At 36.2% G+C, this 24,628-nt stretch overlaps 1 protein-coding gene across 1 annotated transcript; it reads left to right on the top strand.

Moving 5' to 3' along the window:
* Window positions 1–10,160: 10,160 nt before the first annotated feature.
* Window positions 10,161–24,324, top strand: LOC133876027 (EG45-like domain containing protein). The gene is made up of 3 exons (XM_062314331.1): window positions 10,161–10,304; window positions 20,961–21,013; window positions 23,795–24,324. The coding sequence occupies exons 1-3, from the start codon at window positions 10,219–10,221 to the stop codon at window positions 24,070–24,072; spliced, it is 417 nt and encodes a 138-aa protein (XP_062170315.1). The 5' UTR covers window positions 10,161–10,218; the 3' UTR covers window positions 24,073–24,324.
* Window positions 24,325–24,628: the final 304 nt, after the last annotated feature.

The following is a 24,628-nucleotide window of genomic DNA, read 5'->3' as shown; positions in this document are numbered from 1 at the left end:
TAAGCTGGAAATGGAGAGTGTATTGCATAGGTATTGTGCATAGTTCCCGGTTCCATGGGTGTAGATTTTAATAAAACACTTCAACTTGAGGAAAAAAATGCCGACCCACTATCTCAAAATTCAACCTGATAATTTGAGCTTTGAAAAAATTAGTTGGGTAACATTTTTGGTGACTTAGGACAAAGTTGTCTGAGAATAGGCAGAATGTTTGCTTTTGTTTGAGATATATAGATGTGACATGAATTTCCTTCTGTTAGGGGATTGTTTCTTGTGTAAAATGCGTGAAGGCCAAATTTGGAATTTGGAAATTGGAAAATGATTAATGGTGTTGGAATTTATGAATATATGTGTGTCTGCATTGCTATTGCGTTCTTTTTGTTTTGTTTCCCATTGGTGGTTTACCTAAATTTTGGTCATTTGCCTCCTTAGTTTACTCTGTCCCGTGCATCTCCATTTTAGTAAAATGCTTGAATTTGACGAGAGAAATGAAGAACCACCATCTTATTGGTACATATTTGATGTTTTAAGCATTGAAAAAAGTAGGTGGATAATGTTCTCGGTGATGAAATAGCATAGACTGAATCTTAGCTTGTGTATAAGATATACAGATGCGACATCATCTCTTGTCCAGCTAGCCAAAATCTTTATTTTTTTAAGAAATTGAGGGGTGTTGAGATCGATATACAAAAGCTACAGAGTTGCCGGAAAGTTTGTTGAACTAGGATTGATGCAACTAATACAATGTAACCAATTTGAGTGATCTTATAATTCTTGTCAGTTTTTTTTATTCTGACTGGTTTTGATTTTGCTTTCAATGCCAACAATTATTATTATTATTTTTTAAATGTTTTATTATTAATATATTATACTTGCAGTCAATGGGTTTTGGATCCCCAACCTCACGCTCTACCTCCATTTTTATGGGGAAGGAACTGCCATTTGAAATATAGCTCATTGGTACAATGCAGAAATATATGATGGATTAGCATGTTTTATGATCTTATTTGCATGGTTAGATTAGATACAAGCTAACTTCCCAAGCCTGTTTCTTCATAAATTGTTTCTCATTTGGTTTGAAAGTCTTAAATCACAACTTCATCCAAAGTTTCCTAATTAATGTTATCATGTTATATGTCTGTTGTTCTCTGATTACTATTATGAATCAAGAAGTTAAAGCAGCAGTGTGAATTTGAAAGATTGTAACTTTCTTTTCTTAATGAAAACCTAGAGAAAGTCTTTCAAGTTGCTGTTGGTTCAGGAATCTGAGAATCTACTTAAGCAATTGTACAGTGTATACGTAGGTCTACACTGAAGCGGAACTATGGTACCTTGCATGGTTCCTTGGGAGGCTTTGCATGGTTCACATCTGATTTTCATGCTGTTGTCACCTCAGAACTCTTGAATGGATCATTGAGTTTCCAACTTCAAGGGTTCTGTTTAAATTACTACTATGAGCTTTGCATGGTTGTTTCTGGTTCCCATTGCTTGTAAGAAGGTAAACATTTTTAGTGTTGCACCTGATATTAAGCTAAACAAGGTTGAGAATTTGGGTACTAAAATCTTACCAATTTAGCCAGTGTTAGTTTTTGGAGGTGTTGAGTTCTGTTGATGATACTAACCATTTTGAAACAATTTACCTATTGGTGCTTTCTCAATTGGATTACAACTAGACTATGATTTTGGAAGAATATGATGTTGGGTATGCTGGTGTAGTTAATGCCCTCGAGAGTCTGGCATAGCTTAGAACGCTATGGGAATTAGAGTAGATTATGTGTTGCTTCATGGCTCTTGAACACTATGGATTTCTTTGGGCTAATGCTTGCATCGGAGATTGTTCAATTGGGTGGATCTTGAGATCTCTACAGTCTTGTCAGATTATTGCCAATCTCTAAATTTCTACACTTAATTAAAGAGTAGAGGTGAAGTGGTTTTTTTGTGCACTGTGCTATTTGGATTTTTGTTAGGTTTGGGTCAATTATATGTTTCCCCAAATGGTTTAGTATTAACAAAAAGGAGCTGATGAGCTCTAGTTCAAGGGGATTCCTCTTTGTATCCTTAGTACTCAACATAGTCACTTCACAGCAGATTGGAGAATTATCCAAACCCATCTCTAACACTCTTGGTCTCCTCAACAGCGACCAAGATTGATAGAACACTCACAACTTAGCACGATGGGCTGCTACCACCAAATTCTGTAGCAGCTTTCCCAACTCCATATTCCCGCTTTTGGATCTCCCTTTAAACAGCAGCAAAGACCTTACTTCTAAGAGCATCCCTAATGAGCTCTCCATTTCAAAATTTTCACCAAAATTTAGTGAATATCTCAAAAAAGCCCATTTCAACAAACTCTTTATAATTTCTTTATTTTAGTTCTTGTTAGAATATCTCCTCAAATTTAGCTCACAAATTCCATGAGCTATTCAATTTTTTATTATTTTCACTTTCAATTCTCTCTCTCTTACTCTCCCCTGCTTTTCATCAACCCCGTGAAAAACCTGTTGTTTCTCCATTGTAGCACCCCTAAAGCTGCTCTGTTTCTCCATGATCACCCGCAAAATTCCACTGACCTTACCAGAAAATCTCCATTGTAGCACTCCTAGATTTTTGATGTGCAGAAATAACCCATCTGACACTTCCACTGAATCTGAAAACCCAAAAACTGATTTCCACAAGTGACGGAAAAGGATTCAGCAGATCAGAAGCTCAAAACCAGACTTTTTTTCTGAGACCCACCATGAAGTGAAACTGAGAGAACATCATTATTAGAGAGTTTGTGATTGTGCTTGATCGTGTGTGTGTGATGGGTTGTGCTTTTTAACACACTCTCAAAACCAATAATAAATAATATTTAGTTAAAATAGAAAAATATTTATAGAGAGAGTATAGTGAGACCCTGATTTTTTTTAACAACATTATTTGTCTATCTAGACAAGGGTGGGATAAGAGTGTGATGATAGGGTACAACCAAACATTTTTTTAAATAAAATAATAAAAATAGATTGTTTAGCTAAAATTTAGAAAAAATTTAAAGAGCTCACTTGGAATGCTCCTAGTCAAGATCTTGTGTGGCCTTTAAAATTCTTCTATTAGATAATTATTTTCTGATACGGACTTGTGTTTTCCTTTCTTTCTTTCTTTTTTTTTTTTTTTTACTATTTTTTAAATCATAGAAGGTCGAAAGGGCATAAGAAAAAATAAAAAGGGTTAAATGCTATTTTGGCACCTATGCTTTGGACCATTATCAAATAACTATTTCGGTTTCAAAAAATTATCACATGTTGTACTTGAAATTGTCTAATTATCAGAGTTAGTTCCTTCGTCAATTTTCAATCTAATAACTTAATGACCCGCCACTTCAAATCTGTGAGTGTTGCATGTTCTATATACCAAATTAGCATGATTTAAAAATAAAAATTGGAAATAAAAAAGAGAATGGTATTTATTTTTGTGGGGATCCACCTCGCCACCCATGGGCGTTGGAATTCGCCCCCTGGTGGGTGTCGGGGTGGTTCTTCCCTACCCCCAAATTATCTTTTTTATTTATTTATTTTGTAATACACAATATATCTATATATAAAGACAAGTAACCAGTACTAATAGTTTTGACATCACGACATTAAGTTTTTTTAAAGGTATATATATATATATATATATATATATATATATATATATATATATATATATATATATATATATATATATATATATATATATATATATATAAAGAGTAATGATTCACTATCATCTAAATATTCAATTTTTTACCACTTTGTCTATGTGGCAAGGTGGTCTCTCACTTTAATTTATTTTTAAAAAATAAAAAAATTTAAAAAATAGTGGGGGACCACCTTGCCACATAGGCAAGGTGGTGAAAAGTTGTATATTTGAGTGGCATTGAATCATTATTCATATAAAAAAGACGGTAACAATTACTAATAGTTTTGATGTGACGATGTTAAGTTTTTTAAAGGAAAAATAGAGCGGAGGGATTAGGGTCTGTTTAGGTTTGTGATTTTAAAAAGTGCAATTTAAAAATAGTGATTTTAAAATGTGCGATTTGAAGAAGTGATTTTTTTATAAATGCAATTAAATGTTTAACAAAATCACATGTTAACATTTAAAATTTTGCATTTTTGAAAAAGCATCCCATTGCCTGTGATTTGAAAAAGCAGGTTTTTGAGTTTTCAAATCGCATTTTTTAAAAACGCAATTCTTAAACGATTTATTTTATGCGATTTGATTTAAAATTATATTTTTTGTCTACGAAATCGCAATCCCTAACGCGCTTACCCTAATTCTATTTCAAAACACACCTACAAAAAGTGAAGTTTTTTAAAGGAAAAATATAGTGGAGGGACTAACTCTTTCAAAACACATACACCTACCAAAATTATTTGTCCAAATTCTTTTAAATTTGGAGAAATAATTTGAGAGGAATCTAATTCTACCAAAAGTGATTATTTTATAATGTTCCAAATTAAACACACCTACCAAAATAACATTTTGTTAAAAATATATATATATATTAAAAAAAAAAATTAAAAAAATACGACACTTCACAAATAAACCTAAACCCTCCATTGCCTCTCTTGCAGTCGTGAGAGACATAAGGCGACATGTTGAACTTCTCCGCCGTAGTCAAACCATCGATGATGACAACGCAAGGAGTGGTTTCCTTTCAACACCCAATTTTCCATCCTCGTTCCGGCTCGGCTTCGGCACCAAAGAATCGCAGCTCCTATCATTTCCACGCTTCTCCACGTTATCAATCACTCGCTGCTCATTCGGCTCGTGCGGTTCAACGCGTCACTCCCAAATCTCTCTCAACCGATTTTCTCTGCAGCCCTTCTGAAGATACTACGCACAGGAACCGACGAGATTTGGACTGTCGCTACCTTCAAGAAAAACATCTCGAAGGAAAAAATAGTCATTCTGATGACTACTATGCTGCGTCCGAGCCCCGTTTCAATCAACTGGTCCGCGGTAATTCTGAACACAAGCGCCGTGTTGATGAGGGCGAGCCCGGAGTTGATGATCATGACCTTGTTGACGGCGATTCTGACGACGGCAGTGGCGTTGATGACCGTGATTCTGCAGCCGGCTGGAGTTTTGGCCTTGATGGCGACGATGACGGCCTTCGTCCTGGAAATAAGCCGGAGCCGCAGCCCAGTTTTGACGACCTTCTTGCCTTGTATAAGTTTTCACAATCGAATCTGCACCCTCAGTGATGAAAAGTGAGTGCATGTGGAATTCTTTTTCTTCGTGCTTTTCTGGAGTACAGGGTTTAAGAATATTGCTGATATGGTTTCTATTTGGTGCAACTTAATTTGAATATTCTTGATGCAGTTTTATTTAGATTATTAATTTTATTTGAAATTCAATAATGGGTTGACTTAAAGTTTTAATTTATTTTTGTAATTTAATAATGTGTTTGATCCAAAGTCGGTCATATTAGGGTTATAGTTAGAGTTTAGTCTTCTAGACTATTTAAGCATAATGTTCTATTGTAGTAGACAGTTTATAATGAATGAAAAGACATACGTTTTGTTTGATATTTGCTTTCTTTTCTCTTTTAGTGTTGAGACTGTCAAAGCCAGTAAAACTCTAATTCAACATATTCTTATAGTTATTTTGGTGGGACTCTGAATTAACGTAAGAATTATCTTTATTTTTTTTATTGTTTTACCTTCCGTCATGCTTCAATTCTAGTAGTTTCATTTTTCTCTATATCTCGTTTGTATATATGTGCTATCAAAATGCCGTCATCGAGGGGGTTCAATGGAAAGTGCAAATATATGTTGCCCTTGCTTGTATAGCAATATTCTCTCCTAGCTATTACATGCAAGAGCAGAAAAAAATGAAAATGGAAGGGGTTGTACGTAGCATATTAGGATGTCATTGTGCATGCTAAGCATCTATATGTCCTTCTTAGCCAGAGCATCCGCACATTCATTGGATTGTTGAAAATCATGTTGCATCCTTTCTCACAAGATGAATGCATTAGGGGCCTTCTAATGATTGTTCCATATATTGATATAGAATCTGGATTGTTGTAGAAAAAGAAAGGGCCTAGATTTAACGTAAAACTGTGTCATTCGTTCTTTTACCATACAGAACTCTCTTTTCTTTTTTAAGCAGACGTCGCTTTTTCAGTTAAGATGAAAAAATTGAAGGACAATAAGTATCTTGTTTCAATGAGTTAGGTTGCGCAAGACAAACTGCAGATCGAACGACCAACCGCTGCTCTGCTTGGGCTCTGATTAGCTGCCGATAAGATAGAATCTAGGGTACATGATACTGCTCAGGGCCGGGAGACGTAATCTTGGGTACATGGTCTTGCTTTGGAGCCCTGATACATAGGGGCAGCGTGCTCTTTTTGTTAAAACTTAATTTTTTAATAAAAAGAGCTAACATCAAAAGGACACTTTTTTATTAAAACTCATTTTCCCTTGCTTTGACCAATTGTCCAATGAGATATAATTTAGGGTATATGACCATGCTCTGACCAATGTAGTAAGGTACATGGTACATGACTGTACTCTGGGCAATTGCTCAATGAAGATATAATATAGGATGATACATGGTCATGCTCTGGGCAATTGAATTGCCGAAATGAGATATGATGTGGCGGGGTACAATGTCCATGACCATGTTCTAGCCAATTTCCCATCGAGATGTGATTTGGGGTACATTACCATGCTCCGGTAAATTTCCCAACAATGCTTGATCGGCCTCCAACGGTGGTGCCATGTTGAACAACAGTTTCCTCTGCAATGGCATAGTTGTTATTGGCACGGACCCTTAGCACTGGCACTTCGGGTGGGTTGCAAGTCTCCAACAAATGCATTCAACGGGATTGTGGTTGTTTAATTAGCAACAAACCTTTCAGAATAATGTAATATCAGTTTAGCATCGACCATATTTGTTGATCGACAGTGACGTGGTGAGGCCTTTTCGTTGACCCATTGAAGGGAACCTGGGGTACCTCTTGAATTGGGCCGTGTTGGTTTGCACAGAATGTGGGGTCGACACTCGATCATCGAGCCCCAAAAAATAGTCCTCAATAAATGTCTGCAACTAGAGGCGCCAAAGACGACAAAAAAGGTGATGCTTATAGGGCACATGACAACCCATGATCTAGTTTTGGTGGCAGAGAAAACTGGATTTGGATAAATCATATACTTTGACCCTAGTAATGAGGTTAGTTGGTGGAGAAACCTGTTCTAGTGTTCCAGATCTAGCGGTGACGTTTGGTGTTGGTGAGAGGGTTTTGCGAATTGGATAGCGGTGTGAGCATGTGGATAGTATATTTTTATTTGAAATGCGTGAAATCGAAGTTAGAATCTAGAAGGGGCACGTGTGGTAGTGTGCGACAGCTGGTGATGGCGGCATAAGCATGAGAAAGAAAAAGCTCATAGGAAGTGACTATGATATCATGTAGAATTTTGTGATAAAGTATTAAAGTATACAAAGAATAAGCAGAAGCAAGAGAGAGAAAATGACAATGGAGATTCCTCCCATTCGACTGGCACATTCTCCGTTCAAACGTGGTCACTTGGCTTTGCTTTTTCCTATCGCTACTACGTGTTGTAGATCTCCAATGGAATGGATTTTGACCGGCTATCGTGAACTTCATAGTAATTTGGTCGTAACTTAGGCTATGAGTATAGGAACTGCGCAAACGACCCCATTCCGGAAAGCTCTTTTCTATGCGCACCTCGTGGTCATGCTTGATAAGTGCATTTTCGAGCTCAAAATTCGTCATCCTAACCTCCAAAAGTCAATTTTGTTATGTACTTTATCTTATTTTGACCTTAGTGTATATTTTATGCATTTCGTTATTTCATTAACATTTCAAACACGCATTTTAATCTCTTGGGTGTTACAGGCGGGCACTATGAGCTCTCGATTAATGAATGACATTGGTTGTACATTGGGCTATGTTTGGGCATGGGGAACCTTTGACGTAGACAGGCCTTATGAGCCCATCAAAACTAGGTACACCAACATAAACATTAAAACTTTTATGACTAATTTGGTTCACAGAATGTGTTATTGGAATAGAATAGCTATTCATGTGGAATAGATACTATTTTATTTAGTTGCGTACCATTCTTAGGAGGAAATAATTATTCACATACGAAAAGAGATACCTAAAAGGAGAGGAATAGCTATTCCTTTATAAATAAACTATATTTTACAACAACAAAAATTCCATTATTTTTTTTAAACCTAAATATTAAAAAAAAAAAAAATTAAAACAGAAGAAATATGTGGCACTGCCTCCACCATCCATCATAATCTCCTTTGTCTCTCTCAACATAAACCTTCAATGGCTTCCACAAATTTTACATCAAAACCAATAGAAACCATGTTCCTTTGGGCAAGTTTCGTTGCCCAAAAAAACTGATCAATGATCTTCAGCTAGACGGTTAATTGTTGTTTCTCTCATATCAACAACATTGGTAGCAGCCAGGCCGATCAAAACTAGCTCGAGTTTGACTCATCTTTGGAGAGAGATTCAAGGTTTAGACGACTAGGAAGATCTTGTTCAACCATTGCACCCTCTTCTCCGGCAAGAGATTGTCTGGTATAGGGAGTTTGCCAAGGCATGTTGCAAGGCTTTTGATCTTGATCCCACCTTAAAATGCTACCTGAATTGTAAATACGGCAAAACGAACGTTTTAAGGGAAGTCGAGATGGAGATCTCTGGTTATGACATCACCAAGTACATCTACGCCACCCATGACATCAATTTTTTGATCCAAACTGTTGCTTCATGTGGCCGTTGGATTGGATATGTTGCGATATCCTCTAACGACTCCGTTAGAAAGCTTGGTAGAAAGAGATATACTCATTACTTTCAAAGGAGCAATCACTAATCCTGAATTGATAGGAAACCTAATGAGCTCGAAGTGGTTGCAGCCACACACGACGCTAATTGAGCATAATCTTTTCCACCCCGGGTGCCATTAGGGGTTGTCGCACCACCCTCGGGGTTCTGTTATGGGTGGTCAGTCACCCACAGATTTTCATTCTGTTTTAGTTTTTTAGTGTTTTTTTTTTTTTTTATTATTATTAAAAAGAAGAAGAAGAAGAAGAAAGAAATAGGTTTTTTTAGTAATTTTGGTTCCATTCTAGTGAGTGCATATGTGTTATCACAAAACTAAGGAATAAGAATAGTTATTCCATTCCACTTGCTTCCATTCTTAGTAACAGCTATTCATTTTCCTAATGAAATAGTCATTTTGTGTAACAAACGGGTCATTAGGATTATGGCCAAAAGAGAAATAATACTTCTATGTAGGGTTGTACATGCGGATGCAGTTCTTAGCCAAAGTGATAACTGCATCCGCATTATGTGATAACCGCATCCGCATCTGTAATATGCAATTACTAACTGCTATTTGCACAGTTGTTGTAGTTATTGAATAAGGTTACTAACTGTTCTTTGCAAATTAGGTAATGGGCCTTTTTCGGGTCTCTATTAGGACCTATTTTAAATGATTTTGAAAATGTTTTGGGCCTTTTTTAGTATTATTTTTTTTGCCCTAGCGTTTTAGATGATATAGAATATGCAAATGTTGGTATTAACTGCATTTGCTTACCCTAAAATTGTTATCCGCATAAGATGATAGTGGTTAGTTACGGTTAATAACTGTCTGTTTGTACAACCCTACTCCTATGAGGCCAGCTAGCTCACTAAAAATAAATAAATTAAAAATTCACCACCAATTATTAATATAGTTAAACATGATTTACAGTAAATGGTTCGGAGGAGCCTAAAAAGCGAACAATATTGTATCGTTTGAGTGGGTCGTTACAAATGATCTCACTATATAACAAGTATAAGGGTTAGAATCTTCTCTTACCTTTCTAATGGGGTTAAACTTCACTCATCAAATAATAGGTGTTTAATTTGAATATTTCTGATTAAAACAAATGAAAACTTATGTGATACGTCATTGCCCATACCAAATAAACTTGGTGAATGACTTTAATCAAAAGTCACTTCAACCTTTAATATGATAGAACTAAATAACCCCTTCATGTGAGAATTGGGTTGTATATATACATCTTTAGGCATTTCTAAGGGACGCGTCTATAAAATGGATTGAAGTTTTTGTTTTATGATACTACATATATCTTAGGAATTTCAAATGGAAAAATAATTGGAGCAAATATTCAACTTTTCATGATTATAGTTTGTACCATCATATGTTTTGCCTCAATTTCATATGTTGCCCAAGGGCGACCTTTTACAACATTATATCCATATTCTTGGAAGAGATGGAATACTCTTGGTGCAATTTCTTTAACGAGTCTCATCAAAGAGTCAAATTAGCACACCAAATCTTCTGTATTGGAATGTCATTAGTGCTAGTGGAAGGACGTCTGATTTTTTAAAGGCTGAAAACCCAGAGACTCCTTCCTTTTTTCCTTTTCTTCTTTGGAATGCCATGGACCATTTTTCAAACAAATAAAAACTAAAGGATCACCTTTTTTTCTTAGAATTTAAAATTTAATAATTCTTCTATATTACATTGGTCCCTTATAAATTTCATGTAAACAATATGGACTACTCATCTTCTTGATTATCATCGTTTTTTTGTCATCGCTACTCTTCATGAACCTCACTCTTTTCATGAAGTTCACACTGACCCTCTTTAGCAGAAAGCTATGTCTGAAGAGCTCTATGTTCTCTCCAAAACTCACACTTAAGACTTAGTTGATTTACCTCCGGGGAAAACTACGATGGGGTGCAAGTGGGTATACAAGATTAAGACAAAATCTGATGGGTCTGTTGAGCGATACAAGGCACATCTTGTGGCTAATGGGTTCAATCAGGGGGATGCTATTGATTATGAAGAGACGTTTGCACCAGTAGCTCGACTTACCTCTGTCTGATCTTTTCTTGCAGTTGCCTCTATGCGTCCCTGGGATCTTTTTAGATGGATGTGAAAAATGCATTTCTCAATGGTGATCTCATTTGTAACGCCCCGCTTTTACAAAAAGCGTAAGTGAAAATTTTCGAATTTTCACGTGACATTACTAACTTATCTGAGGTAATTATTGACAACGAAATAAATGTAATATAGATTTGGGAATAGATCGACACCTCAGAGCTATTACTGAAATACCTCAAAATATATAATAAGCCAGTAAGTATAATTATACAAACAGTAATAACAGTCATGCCTCACAGGGCAAGATAGTCATACAAGCCAAATATATACATATAACTGAAGGATCATAAGTAATGTCTTGAGCTAAGTAGGGTGAACTACAATAGGGTAGTCCCAAAAAGAAAGGCTATCCAGCCTTGCAAAAAGATTGACCCAAGGACCATCTATGAGTCGGGATAGTCCTGATATTCTTCTTCCTCTTCATAGCCTGAATCATTACAAGATACCATACAAAGAGAAGACAACAACATAAACACTAAAGTGAGTCCACTGTTTCTAATAATAATTTGAGTGCTGATTTATTTAATTAATGCAACACAATGCAATGGCCATATAATCACATGTATATGCAAAATATAATCTATGATCGCGAATCATAGACATAAAATGAACATAAACGTAATCATAAAGCAATGACAGTTTTAAGTGTAGAGATTTAAATATTTCCCTTTTTCCACTCCTCTGTTGGCCTAGGCACGGTTAGTGTTTTATTTGAAGCCTGGGCTTCCTCCCCTTTAACTTTTAATTATTTTCTTTGGGAGCCTAGGCTCCTGGAAACCTCGGTTTCCCTGGTGACCTAGGTACACCAGTTTTTGTATTTATTAGTCTCTTTTCAGGTACCTCCTCATTCAATGAGAACCTAGGAACTCATGTGAAGCCTCATGTACCCACTGTGGATATAGATCCAACAGCTTGTTATTAGACAGATTATTAAAAATAATAAAATATGAAAAGCCACATGCGCAAACAAGTAAATAAAGCAGTAGACATATATTATAGGAAAAGTCAACCAGCTTCGTCCTCAGTAAGTATAGAGATACTTACTAGTTTCTGCTCCAAATATTTTCCTTTACAACTGCATAATAATCATCATGTGATAATAATAGATTAATAAAGCATTTATGAAAACATTATTATTACCATATCTCTTCCTAGATATTACAACGGCCACAGATTTACACATGATCTCGTATCTATTTATTTATTTTAGTGCTTACTTACCAATTCTTATATTAGTACTACCATAATTATCCATTCTCTAGGGCATCAGTTAACACATAACATACCTTAAAAACAAGAATACAAATGCCATTTAATCAAGTACACATATGAATTTGCCTTCCTTTAATTCACACATCCTTATAACACACACATAAATATTTGAAAACACATTCATTTCTTTAAATACAAATTCATCTCTTTCCTCTTAATATTTACACTCACATATATCTCTTTCTCTCTCTCTCTCTCTCTCTCTCTCTCTCTCTCTCTCTCTCTATATATATATATATATATATATATATATATATATATATATATATATATATCTACACATTATAAGTTAGTAAATCCAAACACACACACACACACACACACACACACACACACACACACACACACATATTCCTACAAAGTTATACACCTATTTCTTATTATATATATATATATATATATTAAAATCTCAACACATATACTCTCACACTTACATTTCTTGATCCATTTTAGAACACAATTTACCCATTCCAAATTACTTATCTCATGTAGTAAACACTCACCCACATGCCTGTTGTGCAAATTATAATACTTGCAAGTACACGAATCGTTTGCAATATAGCGTTATGCAAGTGCGAGGTCGATCCCACAGGGAATTGAGTTGCGAAAAATTAATCCCTATTCAAACTAATCCTATTTTAACCTAGTTCCAAATTTAGGGGTTTTTGATAAAATAAAACATAAACAAAATTAATGAAAATAAAAGGGTCTAGGGTTTTAGAATCCACACTCACCAAATCATAGCAACCTAATCTCATGCTCATCACACATATTTTGAGGTTTTCAAATGCAAATTTTAGGTATGTTCTACTTTTGCTTCAAAAATAGTTTAAATCATTCAATGAATCCATTCTTCCACAAATCACAAAAGATATCTAGTTTCAACTAAATCATCAAATGTATCCATAGAATGAAACACAATGAATATCCAACATACATGAAAACCCAAGCCATCAATTTAATAAAACCATATCAAATCATCACTTGTATCCGGAAATCACAAGAGATATCAAAAAATAATCTCAAAAACCGAAATAGAACAATGAGAAATCAAGCCCATAAACTCAAATAGCATAAACAAGCATGAAACTCAGTTTCTATTCACTGGTGAGGTTTCATCCTCAACCCTAGCTGAAAGTATTAGCTAGACATGAACAAAGAAAGCATAAATAAACTACAAGAATGCATTAAAAATGAATAAACTTACAAAAGATTGAAGTTCTAGGTCAAAATCGACCCAAAAACCCTAAAATACAGAGAAATCGGCCGCTAGGGCACTCCTAAGCGGCCTCCTCCGCGGCTCTGCTTCTAAAAATGAGAAAAGAATGGTATTTAAAGAGTTAGCTAGGGTTTCTGAAATTCCAGCTCCGCATAAATTCGATCGATCTATTTTATAATCGATTGATCGACTTCACAGCAATTCCAAATCTCCAGCTTTTATGCATTTTCACTTGAAAATAACCATTTTTCTCTTTATGTCCTGCAAAAACGTAAAATCACCAAAACTAAACAAAACATCATAAAGTAATAAAGCTAAAGGTTTAACTAATGTAAATTAAGGGGTCCAAATATACACTTTTTGGCACTCATCAATGCCTACACATATACTCATATGTCTATAATATAAGTTAGCCAACTTTTCATACAACATACATATATGTGCATAATTAAAAGCAAGAGCAAATCACAATTTCAAAATAACAATAGGACTACTTGTTCTATGAGAAGTTTAAGGGAGAAAATACTCACCCAAAGTTTTCTAATGTCTTAAAAAGTGGAGGAGAGTTGCTGTCCAAGAGAATTCCACTTGAAAAGCTTGGCTTCTTAGTCTCAAATCAAAGGTGGTTTCTACTCATATTTCACTACTGATTTTGTGGGAGAATGAGGGTGGTTTGGAGCTTAAATTTGGCTTGCTAGTTGCTGGAAAGTGAGGTGAAATGGGAGGATTTTCGTGCTATTTCTACAGCACTAGAACAAGATAGCGTTTAGGCTAAAATTTGGTTTCCTCTTCATGAAAATCAACTCCCCATGCATCCTATATATAGTACTCTTGAAGGGCTGAGATCAAACCAACAAATCAACACCTCAATGGCCGGATTTGAGCCAGCCAATACCTCAAATTCATAGCTCAAATCTCATAGGTGACTATTTCATATCTTAGTCTATGATTACATGATATCCAAGGAAATCTAGTTGGGTTTCGACCAAAATGGATTAACTAGGCTAACTAAATATGGGTATGATCATTTGGCATCAAGTACAATGTGTGGGTCCCAAATTATTAGGTGAAAAAATCAATTTTTGCATTTAACGAAAACTGCACTGCACTTGGTGAAGTCGCTTGATCGATAATAAAGTCGCTCGATCGACTTCGACCTATAATCTCTCGATCGACCAGGAAGTCGCTCGATCGATTTTAACTCCACTGATCCAACTCTCTACATGCATAACTATATAATTTATTAGACTATTAGTAATTCTTAAGCCCTATACTTATGTATGCACATATATCAATGACTTAAGTATGGTGTCTTTTCCGGGCATTACATCCCACCTCTCTTACAAAAATTTCGTCCTCGAAATTTGCAATCCTAATAGACATAATATAATCTAATAAAAATCAAGAAATAATAATTTCTTTCTTGTTACCTAGTCATCGTCGTCATCAATGAAAATATCCATGGGTGGTGCTGCAGGAATCTCTTCCGCCTGATCAAAAGGAGCTTCCTCCTCCGGCTGGTTTTCATCTTCAGGGGCAAAGTTTTCCATCGGAATATCCCATCCCATCTCATGATGTATCTGAGCCATCCTATCAAGTATCATTTCGTTAAGAGCCTGATAATTAAAGTAAGTCTGCTGCAGTAACATGAACTCTCCCACGGGATCAAACACACCCAAAGGAATAGGTCCCAATGCAAACAAGCCTGAGGCTGCTTGCTGTTCCAAAGGAATATCAGCAGGTGCTGGTAGGTCCTCTGGAACGTCAGGAGGCACTAATGGTAAACCAGGTGGCATAGGATTCCCTTCCAGATCCATGCCTGAAAATCAAGACAAATACATAACACAAATGTATGACATTTAAAAACATAGCAAGTATTTTAATCAAATACCGCAAAGAGTTTTCAAACCTCAAAACAAATGTGGATAGTTGTTCCTCATTTCATGTTCAAGTTCCCAAGATGCTTCCTCAACATCGTGGTTTCGCCATAGGACTTTAACTAAAGGAATAGTTTTGGTCCTTAGTTGTTGCTCCTTGTGATCAAGAATTTGAACTGGCAATTCTTCGTATTTGAGATTGTCTTGAACTTGAAGAGGCTCGAAGTCTATGACATGGTGCGGATCATGAACATGTCTTCTCAAAGTAGAAACATGGAAGACGTTATGGATTTCAGATAAAGCTGGCGGTAACTCAACTTTGTATGCCACGGGGCCAATCACTTCTTTAACTTCGAAGGGTCCTACAAATCTTGAACTCAACTTCCCCTTCTTGCCAAACCGCATTACTCCTTTCATCGGCGAGACTTTTAGATAGACAAGGTCACCCACATTGAATTCTAATTGACGATGGTGCTTGTCTGCGTAGTTCTTTTGCCGGCTTTGGGCTGTCAGCATCCATCTCCGAATAATAGAGATCTTGTCCTTCATGTCTTGTATCATTTCTGGCCCGATGAGATATTTTTCACCCATTTCATCCCAATATAGTGGGGATCTACATTTCCGTCCATATAGCGCTTCATACAGTGCCATTCCAATAGTCGCCTGAAAGCTATTGTTGTAGGCAAATTCGAATAAAGGTAAATATTTAATCCACTTACCTTTAAAGTCCAGCACGCACAATCTCAACATGTCTTCCAAAATCTGAATAGTTCTCTCTGATTGTCCATCGGTTTGAGGATGATATGCAGTGCTAATATTTAGCTTAGTTCCCAATGCGTTTTGTAAGCATTTCCAGAACCTAGAAGTAAATCGGGAATCTCTGTCAGATACAATAGAGACTGGCACTCCATGTAATCTGACGATGTCTCTAATATACATTTCAGCTAACTTAGGTACCGGGTCGGTGATATGAAATGGAATGAAACGAGCACTTTTGGTAAGCCTATCAATCACAACCCAAATGGAATCTTGGCCACCGGGTGCCTTTGGTAAGCCTACTACAAAATCCATGGCAATCTGATCCCACTTCCATTCCGGGATACTTAAAGGTTGAAGAGGCCCTGCAGGTCTTTGATGTTCAGCTTTCACTTGTTGACATACATGACACTAGGCCACGTATTCAGCAACATCTCGCTTCATGCCCTGCCACCAGAATTTCTCCTTCAAATCTTGATACATCTTGGTACTCCCCGGATGAACCGTATATCGTGTTTTGTAAGCTTCATCTAAGATATCTCTTCTCAGCTCCACATCGTTAGGTATAACAATCCTAGTGTCACCCATTCTCAACAAACCGTCATCCGTGAAATAAAATCCAGAAGCACTGCTGCGATTAGCCTTCCTCATCAATCCTTGCACTTCAAGATCATTCTCCTGGGCCGATTTGATTCTATCAGAAGTTAGAGGATGAATAACCAGAGTTGCTAAGATTGCTTGCTCCTTCGCAACGTTCAATTGGATCACCTTTACACATTGAGCCAGTTGATCTGGGGTGGTGATAGAATTTAAGATTCTACCGCACGACTTCCTGCTTAATGCATCTGCTACAACGTTTGCTTTCCCTGGATGGTACATAATATTGCAATCATAATCCTTGATTAGCTCAAGCCACCTTCGCTGCCTAATATTCAATTCCTTTTACGTGAAAATGGACTTGAGACTCTTGTGGTCGGTGTAGATTTCCACTGTCTCTTGAAGTAGGTAATGTCTCCAAATCTTCAATGCATAAACGATGGCTGTAAGTTCCAAATCATGCACAAGATAATTTCTCTCGTGGTCCTTTAGTTGTCTTGACGCGTAGGCGATCACCTTGCCTTGCTGCATGAGCACACAACCTAGGCCTTGAAGAGATGCATCGCGAAGGGTCAGGACAGGTGCATATACTAACCTTTGCCTCAGCTCTTGAAAGCATCTTCACATTCATCACTCCAGATGAAATGAGCATTCTTCTTTGTTAAAGCAGTTAAAGGTCTTGAAAGCTTAGAAAAACCTTCAACAAATCTTCGGTAGTATCCCGCAAATCCTAGGAAACTCCGTATCTCATTTACATTCGATGGCCGCTCCCAATTTGTCACTGCTTCAATCTTTCTTGGGTCAACTGCTACTCCATCTTTCGAAATTACGTGACCTAAGAATGAGACCTCCTTCAGCCAAAACTCACACTTCTTGAGCTTAGCAAAAAGCTTCTTCTCTCTCAAGATGCTCAGTACTGTCTTTAGGTGTTCTTCGTGATCTTTGCTATTGGCAGAGTAAACTAAGATATCATCTATGAACACCACCACAAACTGATCAAGGTACTTGTGAAACACTCGATTCATTAGATCCATGAATACAGAAGGTGCATTAATCACTCCAAATGGCATGACTAAGAATTCGTAATGTCCATAACGCGTACGTATTGCCGTCTTTGGAATGTCTGCTTCCTTTACCTTAAGCTGGTGATACCCCGATCGAAGGTCGATCTTGGAGAATATCGCAGCTTCCTTCAATTGGTCAAAGAGATCGTCAATCCTCGGCAACGGATACTTGTTCTTGATTGTTACTCGGTTGAGTTCACGGTAGTCAATGCACATACACAAAGATCCATCTTTCTTCATTACAAACAGAACGGGTGCTCCCCATGGTGAAACGCTAGGGCGAATAAAACCCCGGTCTACCAAGTCTTCAAGTTGCTTCTTTAGCTCCTTTAATTCTGATGGCGCCATACGGTATGGTGCTTTATGAATGGGTTGAGTTCCTGGCATCAGATCGATAGAGAACTCGATTTCTCGATCAGGTGGCAATCCAGTTGTAACTTCGGCGAAAATGTCGGGATAATCGCGCACTACAGGTATATCTTCCAGCTTACGTTCTCCTTCCGGCTCCGCCTTGACATAGGCTAAAAATGCTTGCGCACCACAGCTAATGCTCCGCCTTGCTTGAATTGCAGAAAGAAGAGGTGGAGTGGCTCGTACTCGAGATCCACAAAATTTGAATTCTTCTTCGTTTGGAGAGAGAAAAATAACTTCTTTCTTCCTACAGTCGATATTGGCATAATGCTTTGACAACCAGTCCATTCCTAAAATTACATCAAAACCTAACATTTGAAACACTGCTAGGTTTGCCGGTAGGACTCTATCTCCTATGATGATAGGGCAGTTCTCAATGAATTTCCTACAAGTAACTACATTCCTAGTAGGTGTGGACACAGTTATGTTTTGGTTCAAGGGTCGAGGAGTCATGCTACACAATTTAACGTATGTAGATGATATGAAGGAATGCGTTGCACCTGAGTCAAAAAGAGTGCTTGCTACTTTACCGAATAGAGGAATGCTACATGTTACTACATCCGCATCCTCTTCATCACTTCGACTCCTTCTTCTTCGGGCATAAGAGAATATACCCGCGCCTGTGCTCCGCTTCCTTGAGATTTTGTTCCTTCAGCAGTATTCGTAGGACAGTCCTTCAAGAAATGTCCAGGCTTTCCACATCTAAAGCAAGTGGACGTTCCTTGCCTACAATCTCCTTCGTGGATCCTTGAGCATTTACTACAGATAGTCTTTCGGCCGCTGATCTTTGGCTGGAAGCTCTTACCCATAGTGGGTTTAGAACCATTTCTAATAGCCTGCCTCTTGACTGGGCGAGTCATCTGCTGCTTCGAACGTTTCTTCAATTCGTATGCCGCGGCTGATTCTTGTATTCCTCGTGACTATCTTTATAAATCACCTACTCTATGTGGGCAACTCATCATCCCAATATGGGACCGGGGTGTTACACTCCCCTAAATACATTCATCTGCTGCACAAAGTTTGTCGTCTTCGTCGGGCATTGTACCGGTTGAAATAGGCTCGTCGTGCTTTGTTTACTAAATTCAGCTTTATTATTGCTCAGATTGAGTTTGTTTCTAGCTCCTATGATTCTGCATTGTTCATTCGACGGTCTGATTCTGGGCTTATTCTTCTCCTACTATATGTTGATGATATGATTATTACCGGAGATGATACTGTTGGTATTCGTAATCTTCAAAAAAATTTGTGTCAGCAATTTGAGATGAAGGATCTAGATTCCCTCATTTATTTCCTTGCCCTGGAAGTCTCTTTTGATTCAGATGGCTATTATCTCTCTCAGGCTAAATGTACTTCTGATCCCCTCTCTCGAGCTGGCATTATTGATTATAAAACTGTTGATAGTCCTTTAGAGACAAATGTCAAGCTTTGAGCCACTGATGGTCAGATACATCTCGATGCCACTCTCTATAGACAGTTAGTTGGGAGCCTCATCTATCTTATTGCCACACGACTAGATCTTGCTTATGCAGTTGACAGTTTATGACAGCACCACGCTTAGTTCACTATTCTTCCGTTCTTCGCATCCTTCACTATGTGAAGGGCCCATTATTTCATAGTTTCCATTTTTCATCTCACTCATCATTAGACTTACAAGTGTATTCAGATGCAGATTGGGCAGGTGATCCCATTGATCGTCGTTCCAACACGGGTTATTATTTTTTACTTGGTGATTCTCTCATCTCTTGGCATAGCCAGAAATAATTTGTTGTTGCCCGCTCTAATACTGAGGCAGAGTATCGTGCTCTTGCTGACACCACCTCTGAGCTAGCCTAGCTCCATTCTCCTATAGGATATATGGGTGCAACTCAGACGTTAAGTTCTCCTAAATTTTGTGATAGTCAAAGTGTGATTAAGATTGCGCACAATGATGAATTTCACGAGTGCACTAAACACATTGAGACTGACTGTCATTTTGTGCATCATCATCTTTTGCAGGGAACTCTCCACCTTTGTCCTATTGCTTATGCTGATCAGTTGACTGATGTGTTCACCAAAGCACATCCATCTGGATGTTTCCCTGATCTTGTTTCCAAACTCAAGTTGGCTTCAACATTACCACCTTGAGTTTGCAGGGGAATGTTAGAATATACTCAGAATATACTCTGACATTTATCGTATATGTCTGATTTATCGTATTTGATTTATTTTGTACATTAATTCCCTAGTTTATATTTCCTAGTCTAGGTCAATTTATGTTTCCTTGTATAAGTCAATTTAGGTTTACTTATATAGATCGACTTATTCAAATATAAATAGCCCCCTCTTGTAGACAGTTTAAGACACATAAATATAGTATTCTATTCAGAATTTTCCAGTTATTTTAACAGTTCAATATCACATTGGTTCCATATAAATTTCATATAAACAATATGGGGACTAATTAGCTTGATCCAGATCCGATATTGTTTAGTCTTAAGATATTGTTTATATAATATTCCTCAATAATATTAAATTAAATTTCAAATTATGGTAGTCTTTATCTTGAAAATGATCCAATAATATGGAAGTATAATGCAACATGATCATATTGTTAAAAAACCCCTTCATGTGAGCATTAGGTTGTAAACCCCTTCATGAGTGGGACTTGTTAGGACGCCACTATAAAATGGATTAAACCTTTCATTTTATGAAACTAAATATCTTTAGGAATTTGTAAGAGAAAAAGAATCGGACCAAATATTTAAGTTTTGATTATAGTTGGCACCATAATATGTTTCTCCTCCATTTTGCATGCTAGGCCTGGCGAATGGAAAAATGGGATTGCCACCTTCTACAAACGTCCTTATGTTCGTAAGTATATATATGCTTATATACCATGTATTATTGTATATTTAGATTGTTAATTTTTTTTTTTTTTTTTGAAACAATTCATTCAATCTTATAAATGAGGATAGAAAAAGAGATGATCCAAAGAATCAGGATCTGGGGACAACTTGTTTCCTAGTTACAATATCACAAATACTAATAGGAATGTCTTCCAACCAACTAAGATCATTGCTAGTACTGGCTACGTCCCTTGCAAGAGTGTGAGCCACAAAATTTGCTTCTCTCCGTACGTGGACAACTGAATAGGATCTAAATGTACCTAGCTCTTCTTTAATACCTTATATGAATGGCCTGAGCTGTGCATATAAGAACTATTCGAATTTATGTCTTTAACAATCGATACAGCATCACCTTTTAAGATTATATAAAAAAAAAAACCCACCTCTTTCTGAACAATAATGCATTGAGTGCTGCAATTGCCTCCGCCCCTTTTGGATCCACCACTAGCTGTAGGGAAAAACTACGGGCACCCAGAAAAAAAAAAAAAAATACCATAGCAGTCACAAGCTATGATACCAATGCCAATACAACCCATCATCTTGTCGACCACATCATCCCAATTGATTTTGATCACTCCTAAAGGTGGAGGTTGCCACAAAATCTGTCCCACTGTTGTTGTTTCCCTCTCTGGCAGTATACCTGGTTCTTCATTCAAGTTGCAGATTTTGTATTCTTCATGTGATTTAGATTGTTAATTAAGGGGTTTTATAATTCTAAAAGGGATTGTGCTGGTTTTGTGGTATAAATTCAAAGAGAGTCTTTTCACGTATCAAGTTAGAACAATTTCAGTTTGTAAAAGTGAAAATGCTTATCTCGTTCCTTTTTTATTTGGATTTCGACCTTAAATATTTATACTATTTTAATTAATAATGTTTTATGAGAATTGTAAGAAAAAGAGGAACAATTATTGAGGGGAGGGGAGGGGAGGGGGTGGGGGAGAGAGATAAAACATTCACAATTAGATTAAATTTTTTTAATTAACCGGTCATAACTATTATATCATTTGATGATCGAATATAAAGTCATTTCTAACATGATCAATTTTAATTTTTCTAACCAAGAGGATCATGTATATCTATCCATGAACAACATTAGAACTAAGAATATGTACTTCTACATATGAATTCCGTTCATGCTATAAATGAAATTGAGATTGAAGTTCAAATATTGTTCTCCCAATTTAATTATTGGGAAAAATATAAAAAAGCCCATTGAACTAACAACCGATTTTAAAATAGGCTCCGAATTTTCAAGTGTACTAATGTAACTCATCAAACTACCAAAGTGTGAAAAAATGCCACTTTTATGGATTCCATCAAGACAATTGATGGAGTTTGTTAGTTTGCCACGTTAGTATCAATAAAATAACGACATATGTCACTATTAATAATATATAATATAACAAAAAATTAAAAGAAATTAAAAAATTAAAATTTTTTAATTGGCGCGACTGCCGAGCCACCCCTTTTCTTATTTTTAATTAATTTTTAAGTTTTTAATTTCTTTTTAACTTTTTGGTTTTATATTAATAGTTTTTTAAAATTTCTTCTTCAAAAAACATTTTTTTTATTAATTTTTTTTTTATCTTAGGTTTTAAGAGAATAAGGGTATTATAGAAATATTTCAACAAAAATGGCCGTTTAGACACATTTTGGTAGTTTGATGAGTCATACTAGTGCACTTTGAAATTCAGGAGGCTATTTTAAAATTGGCTATCAGTACAGTGGGCTTTTCTATATTTTCCCTTAATTATTGAATCCAGACCAATCTTGGACTATATTAATATAAAGGATTCAATCACAATTAATGAAAATGTAGTCGAGGAGTTTATCATGTTGTTTTTTATATTTCTCAATTTAATTATTGAATCCAGACCAATATCAAATGATTCATATCTTTTTTGGCTTATACTTAAGCAGAAAATTAATTAGAAAAAGAGACCCCCAACTAGGTCGTGGGTCTTTGGCTGTGGGTCTCCTTCCATAGAGACCCATGGCCGGGTTGTGCGCTCTGGCCATGAATCCGTGAAGACCCATGGCCAAGCTATGGGAATCCTTCTACGTGTTATTTGTTTTGTTTTTTTTTTGTTTTTTTTTGTTTTTTATATCCGATGCATGTATTTTCTTTTCATTTTCAATCATGTGTATCGCACGTGACAAAATTTAACAAAAAAAACCCTACAGAAAGGGGGGTTAAGTAAAAGGGTTTGGTCATTTTAAGAGTTAATCACAACTTTCAAAATTTTGGGGGACAGGGAAAAGTTCGTAGTAGTTTGAGAGAACAAGTGTAATTTTTTCTATATATATACAATGACTTTCAAATATAAAATAGGTATACAATTTGTTTACACATAAATGGGACAAAGCCTGGAAATCTTAAACACACACGTTGGAACATAATTCTTATGTGTATGTTTGATTTAACACTTGTATTTTACCTTATGCTGCTGTATATGTTGAATTACTTGCTTGATTTGCACGGTGGAAACACTATATATGCTTGTGTTTCATAATGAAGTTGTTCTTTTGTTGTTAAATTTATTTTCTGTTTATAGGGATTTGCCTGTAAAATTTAAAATCACTAATAACATAACTTGTACCTCTCATGGGTTTGATTTGTCTACATAAACTCAACTTTAGATCTCAAGAATAACCTAAAGAATGGTATTAGCTACTAGTTAAATAAATCTAGGTCCTAATTTGAGAATTAAACCATCGAAGATTAATTTTCAAAAACTTTTGTCAGCCTCTGTGTGTAATGGATATAAAGATGATGGTGACTTTATAGCCGGAGCAAGTGATGAAATATGGGAGAATAGGGGAGCATGTGGGAAATATTACCTTGTAAAGTGTATTGGTGCCACAAACCTAGCACCACAACCTTGTAAGGTAGACTTCGTTACAGTTAAAATTGTCGATTATTGTCCACCAGGATGCCGCGGAACCATCAATCTTTCTGAAGATACTTTCTCTATAATTGCCCATCCCACTGCTGGAAGAATTAAGATTGAATATTATGAGTAAGTTAAGCTCGAACACTCAAAATTAACATTCTACGACATATGGTGCACAAAGTATGTAGACAATATTATTCATTAGTTACTATTTATGCTTATGATACACAGGTTTAAAGGTGAGAAGATCTACTAAGGGCAAGTTATGATGATAGTGAAGATACCCATACATCAGGAAAAACTTGTTCATAAAAGTTACCAATTTGATGAAACAATATATATGTGATACGTATTGATTGGTGGAAAAAAGGAGGGCTTTTTTCTTTTCTTTTCTTTTTCTTTCTTTCTTCTTCTTCTTTTTTTTTTTTTTTTTTTTTTTTTTTTGTGTAATCTAATTTGGAAGGAGGACCCTTATCATTTAGTTATATCATATGCAATTTGTTAGTTCTCTACTAAAACTATAGATTGAGATTGTGAACAAAACTTTAGTACGAGATGCAATAGTTGTAATCTGGGGCGTTCATTTAAAATGAATAACAACCAACAATTTGATAAGTCATTTATTAGGTAAAAAAAAATTGCATCTCATTTTCAACCACCTTTCAGTCTGTCGTCGTCTCTCCCTT

Source organism: Alnus glutinosa, chromosome 8 (genome assembly GCF_958979055.1).
Source record: "Alnus glutinosa chromosome 8, dhAlnGlut1.1, whole genome shotgun sequence".
NCBI lineage: Eukaryota > Viridiplantae > Streptophyta > Magnoliopsida > Fagales > Betulaceae > Alnus > Alnus glutinosa.
The sequence above is the reverse complement of the archived record's forward strand: the minus strand, read 5'-3'. Positions and strand labels throughout refer to the sequence as shown.

Bases quoted from the DNA above. Each gene is read 5' to 3' on its own strand.
- LOC133876027 (XM_062314331.1), top strand. From the start codon at position 10,219: ATGTTTTGCCTCAATTTCATATGTTGCCCAAGGGCGACCTTTTACAAC. The intron at 10,305-20,960 runs GTGCAATTTCTT...TTTGCATGCTAG, and splicing joins GAAGAGATGGAATACTCTTG to GCCTGGCGAATGGAAAAATG. The intron at 21,014-23,794 runs GTAAGTATATAT...AACTTTTGTCAG, and splicing joins CTACAAACGTCCTTATGTTC to CCTCTGTGTGTAATGGATAT.